Source organism: Gymnoscopelus braueri (genome assembly GCF_963280865.1).
Source record: "Gymnoscopelus braueri genome assembly, chromosome: 20".
Taxonomy (NCBI): Eukaryota; Metazoa; Chordata; class Actinopteri; order Myctophiformes; family Myctophidae; genus Gymnoscopelus; species Gymnoscopelus braueri.
Genome location: NC_137622.1, coordinates 44,063,240 through 44,079,987, shown reverse-complemented (window position 1 = coordinate 44,079,987; position 16,748 = coordinate 44,063,240). Strand labels below are relative to the sequence as shown.

The 16,748-nt window shown below is 38.7% G+C and overlaps 2 protein-coding genes across 3 annotated transcripts in view; one reads left to right on the top strand and one right to left on the bottom strand.

The window, feature by feature from the left end:
• Positions 1–295: 295 nt before the first annotated feature.
• LOC308076510 (sialoadhesin-like) lies at positions 296–3,907 on the bottom strand. Its single transcript, XM_080416840.1, has 6 exons — positions 3,888–3,907; positions 3,290–3,442; positions 3,092–3,196; positions 2,061–2,324; positions 1,824–1,964; positions 296–404 (listed from the first exon to the last, which is right to left on the bottom strand). The coding sequence occupies exons 2-6, from the start codon at positions 3,330–3,332 to the stop codon at positions 343–345; spliced, it is 615 nt and encodes a 204-aa protein (XP_080272966.1). The 5' UTR covers positions 3,333–3,442; positions 3,888–3,907; the 3' UTR covers positions 296–342.
• Positions 3,908–10,243: 6,336 nt separating this feature from the next.
• Positions 10,244–16,748, top strand: part of LOC308076479 (NACHT, LRR and PYD domains-containing protein 3-like) — a 29,206-nt gene continuing 22,701 nt past the window's right edge. For both annotated transcript variants that reach the window (XM_080416787.1, XM_080416786.1), the window contains exons 1-2: positions 10,244–10,369; positions 13,450–13,785. In XM_080416787.1, the coding sequence (XP_080272913.1) occupies positions 10,246–10,369; positions 13,450–13,785 (460 nt within the window). In that variant the 5' untranslated portion in view covers positions 10,244–10,245. The remainder of the gene's footprint in view (positions 10,370–13,449; positions 13,786–16,748) is intronic.

The following is a 16,748-nucleotide window of genomic DNA, read 5'->3' as shown; positions in this document are numbered from 1 at the left end:
ATGATCCTAAATTACTATTATATCATTATTATATTACTATTATATATCATACTGTTTAGACTGATGATAGGTTCTTGGTTTACCTATGATCCTAGATTACTATTTCTATGCATTTGATGTTCTCCTTGTGTTTTCCTGCTTACTGTAAATCACTCTGGATTAAGAGCTGATAAATGCCTAGATTGTATACTGTACATATAATCATAATCATATACACAATCATAATCAGAGAGAGAGAGAGAGAGAGAGAGAGAGAGAGAGAGAGAGAGAGAGAGAGAAATCCACTCGTGACTGTGACAGGCAGTGCTTTGCTGAGCTATCACCTTCAACACTTCTGATTGGCTACTCAGCTACCTGCATGACGACATCATTGGCTCTTCTCCTCCTCGCATTGGCTGCTGCCTCTGAGAGAGAGAGAGAGAGAGAGAGAGAGAGAGACAGACAGACAGACAGACAGACAGACAGACAGTAAAGATCATATAGAACACTTTATTATTTGTAGGTATTATTTTCAGAATGAAAGTCAATGTATTCACCAAGTATGTAGATTATAAACACAAGATTATAACAGCTAGAGATCCTCAGAGGGACAGTGTGTCACAATCTGTGTCATGTTGTGTGTCTTGTTGTGTTTTCTTGTTGTGTTCATGTTTCTTATATTAGTCATAGTTAGCATTTTATGTTACAGTTGTGTTCCTTTAATTGTGAAGTAATGTGTCTTGTTTCTTAGTTTGCATTAGTTTTTTACATTACACTTGTGTACCTATTTTGTAGTGACGCCCTATAAGTGTTTCCTGTTCTCCTTAGTTGCTCTTACAGTACCTGTCTGGTCTCACCTGTCATGTGACTGTATTGTTCTATCCTGTGTTCATTATCCATTGAACTCTTTGGTTATAAACCCTCAGTCCCTTGTGTTCTCTGACTGTCTGTAGATGTTGCTACAGTGTTCTGTTAGACTTATATTATTATTATGGGGTCATTATTATTTCCTAGTCCATTCCTACAGTCCTCAGTGTATCTTCCTCATGCTCCTTGGGTTCCTAGTTTATTGGGTGAATAATTCCTTTTACACTTAACCTGCTCTGCCTCAGCCTGTCCTCTAGTCCTGTGGCCATAAAAGGCCTGTTATGAAGGCCAGACGCTAAGGTGTGTTTTATAACATGTTTGTCTCAGTCTCACCTCTGTGTGATTCTGTACATAAGTATCATTATGATGGACACATGTTAATATGTCTCTATATGAGTATCAGTATGATGGACACATGTTAATATGTCTCTATATGAGTATCAGTATGATGGACACATGTTAATATGTCTCTATATGAGTATCATATGATGGACACATGTTAATATGTCTCTATATGAGTATCATATGATGAACACATGTTAATATGTCGCTATATGAGTATCATATGATGGACACATGTTAATATGTCTCTATATGAGTATCATATGATGGACACATGTTAATATGTCGCTATATGAGTATCATATGATGGACACATGTTAATATGTCTCTATATGAGTATCATATGATGGTCACATGTTAATATGTCTCTATATGAGTATCATATGATGGACACATGTTAATATGTCTCTATATGAGTATCATTATGATGGACACATGTTAATATGTCTCTATATGAGTATCATATGATGGACACATGTTAATATGTCTCTATATGAGTATCATATGATGGACACATGTTAATATGTCTCTATATGAGTATCATATGATGGACACATGTTAATATGTCTCTATATGAGTATCATGTGATGGACACATGTTAAAGTGTTTATATAAGGTGTGTTTATATAACTCACCTCTAGCTCTAGCTCTGTCTCTCAGTATAGAGAAGTAGAGGAAGGTTGAAATCACATAAGGCGTGGCCACCAGTATCTTAATGATCAGTTGGTTACGAGTGATGAGGGGGGGTTCAGGGGGGCTGGAGGAGGAAGATGAATCTGTAAAGAGAACAATGGCTTTAAGTTTCCAAACACTGGTTTATCTTCTCCTGGTGATAATTGTGACATTATCAAAGATTCAAGACAAAGACTCACTTGTCACTTCCATCCAGCTCTCTGGGGACTCTCCAAGGTCAGTGTTGTTGTTGATGTTACACTTGTAGAATCCTTCATCAGACTTGTTAACATGGTGGATGGTCATCTGTCCTGTAGACTCTGCTCTGATGAGGGATCCGTTTAGATAGAAACCAGCTGGGAGGTCAGAGGATGGTTTACCAGTTGTCTTGTCTTTGTACAGGCAGCGGAATGTGGCGTTTCCTCCCTCTGGTACAGGAAGTACAGGACTCTCTAGGATCACATCTAGAACCAACATCAGGTTGAGTTATGAACATCTATAGAACCAACATGTTGAGTTATGAACATCTATAGAACCAACATGTTGAGTTATGAACATCTATAGAACCAACATGTTGAGTTATGAACATCTATAGAACCAACATGTTGAGTTATGAACATTATAGAACCAACATGTTGAGTTATGAACATCTATAGAACCAACACGTTGAGTTATGAACATCTACATTGTTCATATGTAGATATTCATTTTTAATACATTGTTGGATGTTTCCACAGAAATGCAGGTTTTTAATACATAAATGTACACTTAAAAATATAATCTAAAAAGGATCTTTATCAAGGAGGAAATGGGATGGTGGCAGAAAATTTGTATGCATTCGCTCTCCATAGCAATTCAAAACATTTAAATTTTTTCAATACAGAAATAGCTGATCTACAAGTGATTGATCAGCTATTTTCACTCTTTGTCACATGATAATATATAATGGGAGGAAGTTGTTAGTGTTGATCAAACTCTATTATCTTTGACTTTGTGAATAAATAAGTAAATAATGATTGCCTGTCATATCAGTCTGAGGTTAGATAACCTGGGAGAGATAATCCATGTTTCAAACTTAAAACGTTATTGTTTATCAAGAGAACTGACGTCGGTTAACACAATAATGAATGAAAATGAACCTAAATCTGTGTTAAGAATGATAGAATGTGAATGTTGCGTGTCTACCTTCTACAATGTATAGATAACATTGATGTAATTATGTTGATTGTACCAGAGATGGTGATGTTGATGGACTGGCTTTGTCCTCCTGATGTGGACTGACACCAGTAAACTCCACTATCATGAAGAAGCGGGATTGTTAAAGTACAGGATGCTCCTATACAGAATCACAATGAAAAGAAAAAGTGATATCAGTTAAAAGTTCAGTCTGTCTGTCTGTCTGTCTGTATGTACGTACATACATCCATACCTTTAGTTTCTCCCCATTCACTGCCACAGGTTCCATTCCTCATACTGCTCTGTCTTCTCACAGACCAGCCCGTCTTCTCTTGTTCCTCACAGCTCAGTGAGATGGACTCACGTTGAAAGAACTGAGATTTCTTAGGATTGACTCTGAGAAACACTGGAAAAGAGGGGGGGGGGGGGCACAGGAATGAGGGAGAGATACAGTACATTCTACCTGTAAACTTCTGTTCATCAGATCTATGGTGCTATCTGATACTATAAATAACAACATTGATATTCAGAGGTGGGTATAGTTACAGTATACTGTGTGTATGTAAAAAAAAATCAGAATTGAATATGAGAAATGTGTCAGATACGTCTTGATCACATGACTAGAGATATGGCGTACCAATTTGGGTGAGGTTTGGACAAAATCTGTATTGTATGACCTACGGTTCAAGAGTTATGGGCCAAAACGTGTATTGGCCTGTTAGAAGGCCACCATGAGGCCGGTTTAAATCTAGGGTGGCATTTATTCCTTGGCGTAGCTGTAGAGGGAATGTGCGTCCAATGTTTCACAGAAATTGGACGCTATGGAGAGCGAATGCTTGAAATTGTCTCACCATCTGGTTGAGCAGGTCCACAACAGATGATGAGATACACCACTGTGTAGAGAGAGAGAGAGAGAGAGAGAGCATTTTGAAAATACCTTTATTAACTTACTACAGAATACAATAAATCAGCAAAAATAGATTACCGTGCCTGATATTAATGAAAATACACAATCTTACACAAACCACAACCCATTAAAAAGAGAGAATTAGTTCTCCATGCTCTCCCACCATACACAAAACCCCTCCCACAGCCCAAATTGAGTCGAACACTTCAAGATTGTCCACTGTTCTGTAATAGTCGTGCTCAACCCTAAGGCCCACCAGTCCTTGCACAACTTGCACAGGGTCTACAGACCCCACCCCCCGGGTTTTGTTTTTCCTGAGAGAGAGAGAGAGAGAGAGAGAGAGAGAGAGAGAGAGAGAGAGAGAGAGAGAGAGAGAGAGAGAGAGAGAGAGAGAGATTTCAGTTCTGGCCCAACCGCGTGGTCGCTTTTTACGAAACTCGGCAATATGGTAGAGGGCTATGCCAAACGGCTAAGAAACGAAACTCAACTATCGGCCAAAGGGTTACCAAAATGAACAGATCTACATCTGGTAGCAATTCTACGCATTGTGAGCTTGTAGATCTTTTTTCTTTTTTTTTTTACAAGTAATGCATTCTGGGTCGTGGAATAGTGTTGCCATATCTGCTTATTATAATCGACTTTGGGCTTGTTTCTCTGTAAAGTTGCTTGTAAATATTGGTAGTTGTGGGTTGCTTTTTGGGGGCCTTGTTTCTAAAGTGTAGTTATTTGGGCTTGCTTCCATTTTTTATTTATTGTTTAAACCAGTTCTCAAACATTTGCATGTCAAGGATGCCCAAATGAATGCATTTTTCCGCAGACCCCCATCTGTTTCAAATAATATTAAAAATACATTTCACCGTTTCTTTTTGAAAATAGCAGACCTACAAGCTCACAACGTGTCGCAAATGCGACGCACTGTGAGCTTGTAGGCACATGAATTAAACCAGCGGTGTCGATGGCTGATATCATGATCACAACGTCTTTTAGAGTTGTTGTTGGAAGCTGTTTACAGCATTAAGGACTTTTCAGATGGCGCCTAGTAATTTATTTGGAATAAGAGGCAACCCTGCAGGTAGGAGGAGCAGCCAGCCACTGTCTGTATGAGAGAAGTGCGCGCACACGCATCGCATCGCATGCACCCCCGGGCCCCACACACACACACACACACACACACACACACACACACACACACACACACACACCACCCGTCCGTGCCAAAGTTGTCTTTTCAACAGCATATGCAACGAGAGTCAGGGGGTGATTTTTCTTTGCAACTGGCTACAATAAAAGGGATGTTTAAAGGCTATTTTTTTCTGTAGTCTACAACATCTTTTGCATGGACCGTATGAGAAGCCTGGTGACGCACTTACTGCCTTTAAATTCCCCGTGATTGACGAACCGACAGTCACTACATTGACTAGGCTATAACTGCGCGCAACATTATGGAATATAATATATTCCATATTGTATAGATATTCAATATATGTATCCTTATATTGCAATGGTAATCAGCACCATCATTCTGTGGGCTTCTCTTGCTAATGTTTACTGAGTCGACTCACACGACTTTGATCATCATGCTGTTGCTGCGCAGTGCCAACGCAGTTTCAATTTGACCGGCATAAAATCGGAATTTATGACAGTAACCGGCCGAGCACCGATCCAGCCGGTGTGACCTAAAACCGGCTTTTTTAATCGGCGGCCGATTAATCGGTGCATCTCTAATAGAAAGGACAAGAAATTGTGTGTCTGTGTATGGGGGGGTGATATGGGGGTAATGTGTTATAGCGCCACCAGCAGGCCGATTTTTGCAAAAACATTTTTGGCTACAACTCTTGCAGATGTTTTCCAAACATCACACAAATCGGTATACAGTATCTCCATAGTCATGTGATCAAGACGGATCTGTCCGATTTTTCATATTCTCCCTCTTTTCCAGTCATGTGAACACTGTGTGTGTGTGTGTGTGTGTGTGTGTGTGTGTGTGTGTGTGTGTGTGTGTGTGTGTGTGTGTGTGTGTGTGTGTGTGTGTGTGTCTCAGGTTGAAGTTTATGAATGTATTTGTTTATTTACATATTTGTTATTTGAATGTTGTTTTTTAGGTTTTTATAAGTGTTTAATAAATTATTCTTATGTATGAAATTGATACATGATTCTTTATTCCTTTGTGGATTTTGCTCACTTCTATATAGGCTACTGTAGACTACTGTTTTTTTTAACTCATTCCCTGCCTAGGACATAAAAAACGTTATTTCCAATTACCAATTCTGCCAAGGACGTAAAAAACATAATTAATTTTTTTTCAAATTGAGTACTTTTTTTTTTCAATGAAAAATCTCTGGCAGTGGGCAAACGTGGCCAGAAATAATTCAGGCAGTGAATGAGTTAATATACCATGTTCTGTACTGGGCACCTGGCTGAAATTCATCATGATCATGCATCCTCTCCAGCAAAGCTGTTCACTGCATACCAGAATACACCTGAATACACATAAATACCAGATAGCAGCTTAAACCAGCTAAACCATCATGAAAACCAGCTACCAGCTTAAACCAGCTACCAGCTTAAACCAGCCTAGACCAGCAAAATCATCATAAATACCAGCTACCACCTTAAACCAGCAAAACCTACAAGCATAAGCTGGTCAACCACCAAGACCAGCTAAAAAATGGCAAAAACACACCTTAAGGTGGTCACCAGCTAAGACCAGCTAAAAAGTGGCGAAAACACACCTTAAAGGGGAATTAATAAGAGCTTTTTTTTTTTTTTTTTTTTGTGAGATCTGACGTTCATAGTGACAGAACACTGTCCCAAAAAAAAAAAAAAAAAAAAAAAAAACAGAAGTCTCGCTAGACGAGATTGAAATCTCGAGATTTCAATCTCGTCTATCGAGACTTCTGTTTTTTTTTTTTTTTTTTTTTTTTGGTTGCATAGTGTTCTGTCACTATGAACGTCAGATCTCACCAAAAAAAATGTAAAAAAAAGCTATTAAAATATGTGATCTAACCTAAGGCCTATCCGCGCACCTTTTAAGCTGTGGCGGCTCAGGGGTGGAGTTATGAACATTTTCTACTGTACCATTCATCCTAAGATATCATAACGTCATAGAAAAGGTAAGAAAACTTTAGTCCAAAATTCTCCTTTAAGGTGAGTTTTCGCCACCAGCTAAGACCAGCTAAAACCAGCTGGTCCAGCTTAGGCTGGTCTAAGCTGTTTTTTCGCCTCTACGGCAGTGTTGCCTGATTCTGCGAGAGAAATAAGCAACAGGTCTAAGCCAATGGGGAGCCACTAGCAGTGTGGCCAGATTCTGCGAGACAAATCAGAGAAAACAGAAAGCAAGCTGGTATACATGACCGAGTCATGTCTTGTTTTATCTATAATCTGTCCTTCAACATGTATCCTAATGTTAACCCTCAAACATGTCAACCTTTAAACTCCTGTCCTGACAGGCTGGTATAAATGTGATCTCTCCCCAGAAGGATGAGAGGAGCTGTTAGCTGTGAGGACCTTCTATGACAGACTACTTCTCAAACTATTTCATGTCAAGGACCGCAAATTGATACATCAGTATTTGGCCACGGACCCCCATCTGAAAAGCTTTTGTGCCAGGGACCACATGAGAGAATATGTGTTGTTAAAATGTTTAAAAACTTCAACATTTTCAAGATTTTTCCAAAATTTTCTTAACTAGCCAGAGTATAAAATAGGTTCAAAGTGGTTAAACTGATTTTGATGCTATATTAGCTCATTTAGCTGGGGACCCCCTCAAGGACCCCTGGGGGTCCCCACTTTGAGATCCACTGCTCTGTCTATCATACACATCTACCATCTAGTTCCACTGATCTATCACACAGACCCAAACACTTAAAGCACATTTTATGTAACTGGAACACAAACTCCTGATAAAGAGAAGTTTGAGAATCTCAGGTTAATTAAAGTTAATTAATCTACCTCAGAACCTCAGCCTGAGCTTCCATTTGCTCCACACTCACTCCAGCACTTTAATAACAAAAGCATAACTAAATAAATACATAAATACTGATTTGTGTTTCATTAAATACATTTAAATATATCTGAGTGCAAAGTAAAGTTCTCTGATGCTCTGCCTCGGTTAAATACAGTTTAATAGTTAAAGTGAACTGAAATAAGATAAATAAAGTACTTACATGATGTTAGGTAGGATGATGTAAATGTCATCTTGTCAAACTGACTGACTGACAGTGACTGAGAGCAGAGCTGTGTGGTTTATAGACTCTCTGCTGCTGGATAGAGACACACGGGGAGACAGCGCCCCTACTCGAGGTCCGTTAGAACGATGTACTGCAGCTGTCACTGCATTCCCTATGAGAGGATATGAGAGTTAGCCTACTTTTAAAATGATCCTACATGAACTGGAGACGATATAAAGTTGAATAAAAATATGTCTCCAAATGTATAGAGTGTCTTTATCAACATATCTTCTTGTTTTCTCAATAGTACCCATAATGTTAACACAGCAGAGGGGAGACGGCAGACAGACAAGTAGGCCTAGTCGCATTTCAGTGACATCACTGTCTTTACGATCGAGCGCCGACTTTGAAAAGGAGAATTCTCATCCCAATCCCGACTGACTTTGTTCATGTCTATATTATGAGGCTTATACACATTTTCTACCTACCGTGCTCCGACGGTAGGCCTAAATGAAAAATTAAAACGTGTGGGTTTACCGTTGTTGTATTAACTTGCCTGAATGTAAGTTGGGGAAATAACCCAATTAAATGGAGGAGTGACATATCCCTTAGTGAATTCTCCAGGATAGTATTAATATACAAATAGTCGTGCAAGATGCTGTTTGGATAATTGTCCAAAAATAAATAGCCTATAAAAACTATACATGAGAGACACAAACGTATCTGGGTATTGAAAACCTCAAGGGATGTGTCCGTGACGTATATACCATGCGACCACTTAAACTTTAGATTTCAGATGCTAGAACTTTTGACACACTGATGGAGTATATTATAGTATATTGTGGGTTGTATATTGAGGTGGCCGGTATGTCACATTAAAAAGGAAAAATCAAACAAATGGGACACTTTATTAGAACACAAAACAAATCGCTACAGCCTCAGTAGTCAACCAGTGAAATTACGGTATTTTACGATGCCTCTCATAGGGATTGCATTGACAGCTGCAGTACATCGTTCTAGCGGACCTTGCATGGGTGCACTGTCTCAATTGTGGGTGTGAATTTTGTAGTCCCTGTGTGTCTCTATGGATGAACAATCCATTTCCTTTAAGATGCTCTAACACGTGCGCACGCCAGTGGCGTCAGTTCAGCAAAGCTAGGTATGGCAAGGTTAGGGTTGCCAACTCCCAGAGATTAAAATAATGGACACCTATCCTGGGCGCGCGGCGAAGCCGTAAAAACTTATGGCACCTGCCATACCTTGCCATACCCAATTGACGCCCCTGGCGCACGCACGTACATACGCACGCACGCGCACGCACGCACGCACGCACGCACGCACGCACGCACGCACGCACGCACGCACGCACGCACGCACGCACGCACACACGCACACACACACACACACACACACACACACACACACACACACACACACACACACACACACACACACACACACACACACTCACTCACTCACTATTTAATTGTGAGTGTGTGATAATTGATAATAGTGAGTGATAATTAGGCTTTCATGGGCTTTTCAATCCTAGTTGACCTTGTATTTAAACTGTACTTTCATGTGCTTTTTTTCTGCAGACTTCTAAATAAAGTATTCAATCAATCAATCAATCAATCAATCAATCAATCAATCAATCAATCAATCAATTTATGTGGGCACTGTTTTTTTTTTTTTTTTTTTTTGGACAGACTGACCAAATGAGGTACAGTACATTGGACAGACAGACAGACAGACAGACAGACAGACAGACAGACAGACAGACAGACAGTCGAATAATAATAATTGTATTAATTATTATTTAGCTGTAATAATCAGCTGTTTTCTCTTTTCACTGAGCCCATTATAATTTATTATTACTTTTTAACAAAATTCACTACCAGGCTGTGACAGCAAAGATGTTTATTAAAATAAGTGTAATGACTTCACGTGCCAAGTTTACCGTGTCCACTTTGTTTTAGTGCCCAGTGTTACTTTAGTGCCCAGTTTTCTCCTGGGCCCATATGTGCACAATAAACATTAGAGCAACAGGGACCTCTACTGGTACACAATGGTATATACTATGATATATAGTACTGTATCAATGAAACCGAAAGTATTTCTAACTCTTTAATAATGGCGTCTCACTTGAAGTCCTTTGTTTTCTCTCTACTCAGTGTTTGTGTTAAACCATGGACAGGGATTTATGTCAAACTGATCCTGATCATATGGAGCAGCTGTTACAACACATCTGTGACAGGTAACTTTATGGTTATTTACTGAGTTATGGAGTTATACTATATTTTATAGGATAACAACAAGGGCGGGGTTGTAGAAGTTGTGTTAAACTACGGTAGGCCTACTAACTGTTCTCCACATCTCCTTTTCTTCCTTCATTGTTTTAGGGTTGCCAACCGTCCCGTAAAATACGGAATCGTTCCGTATTTGGAAACTAAAAGACGTGTTCCGTATTGAACTGTTACGGGACGCACTATGTTCCGTATTTTGGGGTCGTGGAATGACGGCGCGATTTTTATATGAGAGAGAGTATTTCTCACTCACACTCACACACACAGACGAGACGGAGCAGCGGTCCTGTCTCTTCTCTGTGTGAGTGAGAGCTCAGTGTTGCCAAGTATTGTGAGAGAAATGAGCCAGGCCGACCCACAAAAACAAGGCAAAAACAAGCCAAATTTTGTTCCAGGGAAGTTGTGGGAAATAAGCAGACTTGGCAACGCTGGCTATGAAGCCATTGTCTGGGAGTGCGCTCAGCAGCTCATTGGCTCATTACTCATAACAAGCCCAATGAGAGTTAGCGCTTTCACGTTGCTAGGATACGTTCTGCCCTGCGCTGCCTGCCTGTGACATGGTTCAGCGGCGCGCACGGTGGACTGGTTGACATCAGACAGCATGCCTCAGGAGAACGTTTTTTAGCAAGATGTCAGTATTTCTATTTACCTGCCCTGGCAGCCTACATATTGGCTGCTGATGTGGGCATAGTCTAGGCTATTTCAGTAGACTAATATGGTTGATTGTTTATTAATGTTGAGTTTTTCAAGTCTAATACATAAACATTTATTTAATATATATTAATCAATATAATTAAATAGTGTGCCCATTTAAAGAATAACTCTTATATAAATTAATCAATATAATTAAATAGTGTGCCCATTTAAAGAATAACTCTTATATAAATTAATCAATATAATTAAATAGTGTGCCCATTTAAAGAATAACTCTTATATATATTAATCAATATAATTAAATAGTGTGCCCATTTAAAGAATAACTCTTATATAAATTAATCAATATAATTAAATAGTGTGCACATTTAAAGAATAACTCTTATATATATTAATCAATATAATTAAATAGTGTGCCCATTTAAAGAATAACTTATATATATATTAATCAATATAATTAAATAGTGTGCCCATTTAAAGAATAACTCTTATATATATTAATCAATATAATTAAATAGTGTGCCCATTTAAAGAATAACTCTTATATATATTAATCAATATAATTAAATAGTGTGCACATTTAAAGAATAACTCTTATGTAGTTGTTAGTTGTTGTCTAATATAATCCACAAAATACATTAGTATAAACCCGTTTTGTTTGAATATTTTATTATGCAGAAATAGTTTTTTGTGATAATAAATTGGTAAAATCAGGCAAAAATATGAATTAAATAACATAACCCTAACCTAACTCCTAATCCTAACCCTAAAACCAAAATAAAGAAACCAAAAACTTGAAAAAAAACGAACCCAATCCGCCCAGAACCGCGGAAAAAACGAACCCAATCCGCCCAGAACCGCAAAACAAAATCGCGCGCGCGCGTGCATGTGTCCCGTTTTTCCATTTCTGAAAGTTGGCAACCCTATTGTTTATACATGTTTTTTTTCCCCTCATCAAATGTAATGTGTATTTGATGCTGAAGTAAGACAAGGAAAATTAAAGTTTGTTTTGGTAAACTAGGCTCACAGACAATAAAAACTTCAGTCAGACTCCGCTCCGGGCTGTATAGTCCCTAGAATAACCGATCGGCAGGATAGGTGGGCACTAGGGACATCTGGGAACCATATTTTTGTGATGACTGGGCACTAGGAAGAGTGGGCACTAGGCACATGTGGGCACCTGGAAGAGTGGGCACTAGGAACATGTGGGCACCTGGACGAGTGGGCACTTAGGGGTGGAGATAACTGGGCACTAGGAAGACTGGGCACCTGAATTAGGATTCGTGTCCGCAAGTGTGTTTTTTAACTTAACATAGCATGCTGCTTTGTTGTTGGTGATATTTAACCAACTGTTCTTTAAAGCCCCAAACACAAAAAAAGACAAAGTACAATATAAGAGTTTATTTGCCAAAATAACTGAGGCTAAAAGAGAGATTAGCAGGTTTATGTTATGTATAGATGTTTAAAAAAAACAGAATGAAGCTACAAGCAAGTCTATCACCAACTCTCATCGATGACAATTAATTAAGCATTATTTTAATACCAGTCCTAAATGAACAATGCAGAGCTAGTCTCACAGCTCTATTTTGGGTATTAGCTGTATTTTATTTAGTTGTTGTTTAGATGCATTAGGTGATCTTATCTACTGTGGCTTACAAGAACAGAGTAAACAACATAAACTCTATTGAAATAACAAGGCAGGTGGTCAGGTAGTTCTAAGAAAACATTTAAGTGCTATAAAGTAGGATAGCAGGTAACATTAAACCTTCAATCTGTCTAAACCAGTCTCCCCAAATTATTTTGGGGGTCCCCAGAAGATTAGCTTTGTTTTCTTACTTTAATCAGTAAACAAACCAACATACAGTATAAGTGTATATACAGGGTATCTGCACATTTATAAAGTGACAATGTAATTACTTTCAAAGACCTTTTTAATAGCGCTAAAATAATAATAATGAAAAAAGAAAATAAGACCATTACTGCATCAAAAATACAAACTATTGTATAAAATGTTGCCAAATTGTCAAATATTACCTAAGAAAAAGGTAAACGTTTTGAAAATAGCCGATCTACATGCCGCGAGGCGTTGTGGGCTTGTAGATCTGCTATTTCCACAATTTGCATTTGTGGTCTAACTAAATGTAATGCCTCAACTCCTACAATTCCAAGTTCTTTTCAGGTTGAGGGGTCCCCAGTTCAAATATGATTATTTTGGGGGTCGCGGCCTGAAAAGGTTGAGCATCACTGGTGTGAACAACATACTAAGATAGTATTGATGACATGTTAACAGCATACATACATCTATCTATCTAAATAAAGATGAATATTTTAAGATTATTATCACCACTAAAGCAGTTTTATTTTGTTTTGTTTTAAGGACAACAGGTCATTGGGTCTCAGCCTGTGATGGTCAGAGAGGGAGATGAGGTGATCCTTCCATGTCACATTAAACCTGCTGTCAACGTGGAGAGAAGTACAGTGGAGTGGACCAGACCTGACCTGAAGCCACAGTATGTGTATCTCCTCCAAGATGGACGTCACATCACTGAAGCTGTGAACCCCTCGTACCAACGGAGGACGTCCCTGTTTGCTCAGGAGCTGCAGCATGGTATCATCTCACTGAAGCTGACCAGGGTGAAGCTCTCAGATGAGGGGACCTACACGTGTTTTGTTCCAACACTGAGAAGCAGCAGTTTGATCCAGCTCCTTGTTGGTAAGATTTAATGGTCAAAACCATTGTTGGGCTCATTAAAATAAATTTTAATTATATAAATACGATATATATATATATATATATATATATATATATATATATATATATATATATATATATATTGGGAGGTCCCTAGTTCAAATATGATTATTGTGGGGGGTCCCCAGTTCATGGGGCAAAAGGCCGTGGCACCGGACGAGAGGACGGGAGGCAGAGGGACCGACCGGGCCCGGCAATCACTGCCCCGGCCCTGAGGATGCGTTTTGCCCCGGCGGCTGGGTGCCGTTTTGTTTCCCTCGGGGGGGCGACCTCAAAGGGCCGCGGCCCGGCCTCCCGCGCCGGAAAAACGGGCGCTCCCCGTTCTGTTTTTCTCACATGTACTGTAACATATATACGTATATATATTTAAATACAATAAATGATATGTATCCTTCCTATATTACAATTGGCTTAATCCATTACGACCGTGAACGCATCTGTCATTTTAAGATTTATTTGGCTATTCAAAAATTGCAGATATACAAGCTCATAACGCGGCACCGAGTTACAGACCTCTGGCATCATGCTCATGTCACCATGACAGCCATAACCATATAAGGAGTTCCCAAGGCAGCTACGCCCAAATATGGAGTGTGTCTAACCTCAATGCGTCATCATGGCATCAGGCCCTAACAAATCACTCACCTCCATATATGGGACCTAAAGGGGGCATGCCCATATATGGACATATACTGATGACATCAGGGATCTCCATACAGTATATGAGCTTAAAGGGACAAGGACTGATAGATACAGAGATCTACATATATGGGCATATCAGCATGCCCATACATGGGCATACTGATGACATCAGGGATCTCCATATATGGGCATAAAGGGACAAGGACTGACACATTATTATTATAAAAAAAAGAAAATCTGTCAAAAAAAGTATTCTCATCCCTGGGAACGGGTCCAAACCTAAACCTGGTCATTCTGGTTTCTGAAATATAAAACACTAAAGAACACCATGATGATAAACTTTATATACTGTATTAATTTAACATCAATTAAATAAGTACATTGGACATTTGTGACTATTGACAATCCTGTCTAGTTTCAATAGTTATATTCAAAGTTGATATTTTATTTCAAGTACAAATAAAAGTAATCATATAGTGCATCATCATAGGTTATTCAGAGCTTTACTGTAGAAATGTCATTCTAACAACCAAATCATACAGTAACTCTATTGAACATGTGTTTGATTTGTTTGAACAATAATTTTCTACCTTATGCCATGTCAAATAAAAATAATGTAAGGTATTTAGACAAGGAAAGACTTCCATGGTAAAGGATTAGTCACACTTGTAGAAGCCATTTCACTGTTCTAGTTTATTATTATTATTATTATTATTATTATTATTATTATTATTATTATTATTATTATTATTATTGTTACCCTTATTATTATTATTATTATTGTTATTATTATTATTATTATTATTATCATGATAGTAGTTGTTATTATTTGGCATTATTAGTTTTGATAGATTATTGGTTATGTAGATGATTTGTGATCACCAAGGGCACGCCTCTCCAAGCCTAACTAATTGATTGACAGAAAGGTCATATGAAGGCCTGGTGATTAGTAAAGGGCTGCACCTGGGTGGACAGACGCTGTTTACCAGCACAGCACAGTACCAGAGCCACACCCAGAGAACAATGCTATGCCATGGAATAATCTGTTTCTATGCACATTTCTGGGATAAGTAAACCTGCAAGCTAAATCTTCAAGTTACTGTGAGGACAATGTGTTCTTTATGCCTGAGTACAACTATGAGTCTGGGAGCATCAGTGGGTTTCATTGATTTGTTTGAAGCCGACGAAATTCGAAGTTGCCATTAAAACACTGTTATGCAGTCATGCCTCTCTGTACGATGGTGGTGCTTACAGAAAATAGCAGATCTATAAGCTCATAGTGCGTGGCACCAGCAAGCCGCTGTGAGCTTGGGCATGTTATATTGTTGTCATGAAATGAAGTATAAATCGGGTTAATCAGCTCAGAGCAGACGTGACTCAGACCATGCCTGCTTGCATTGTGAGCTTGTAGATCTGCCATTTGTGACGAACGTTCCCCCCAGAATAGGAATGCTGGGGTTCACATGGTTAAGGGGGGGGGGGGGGGGGGTCCAAAACACGCACTAATCGCTACACATTATCTCTGAAGTCATGTGATCAAGATGTATCAGTCAGATTTTCCAGATTCTATAACAAGTGGCTACGACTGCCTTCCAAAGTGGTGGACCCTGGATAGACAACCCAGCCTGGCAGAAACCTGCACTCACACTTTTCTAATTTTCTGTCATAAATTAAAATAAACCAATACTATAAAAGTGATTATCAATTTGATAACAAACTAGCACACGTGTGGAGTATGGTTTAATACAGTGTATAATGTCAGTACACAGTAAACAAGCCAATGGCTTTCTTGAGTTTTTAAGTCCTTTTAGCTGACCTTGTATTGAACTGTACTTCCATGTGCTTTTTTCTGCAAACTTCTAATAAAGTATTCAATCAATCAATCAATCAATCAACCAACACTAAATAGTGTGGTTAAATGCTCTGTAATGTAATGAACATAATATCAGTACACAGTAAGCACTAAAGACTAAACAGTAATACATTTTATGTGTAACTGACACATATCTCAAAGCTTCTTTTATGCTACATGGCATAAAAGAAGAAAATAGATTTAAAATACAAAATAAAAACAAAATGAAATTAATACAATTCCAGATCAGTGTTAAGAGACATGGCAACTCCCAACATCCCCAACTATACACAGGAAAAGGTTTAAAGTTTAAAAACACAAAATGCCTTGGTAAAAAGAAAGGTTTTTAGTCTCCTTTTAAAGATGTTATGATATTTTTGGGCCAGGTCATAGCACCAGACTGTGGTTCGCTGTTCCACAGCCCAGGAGC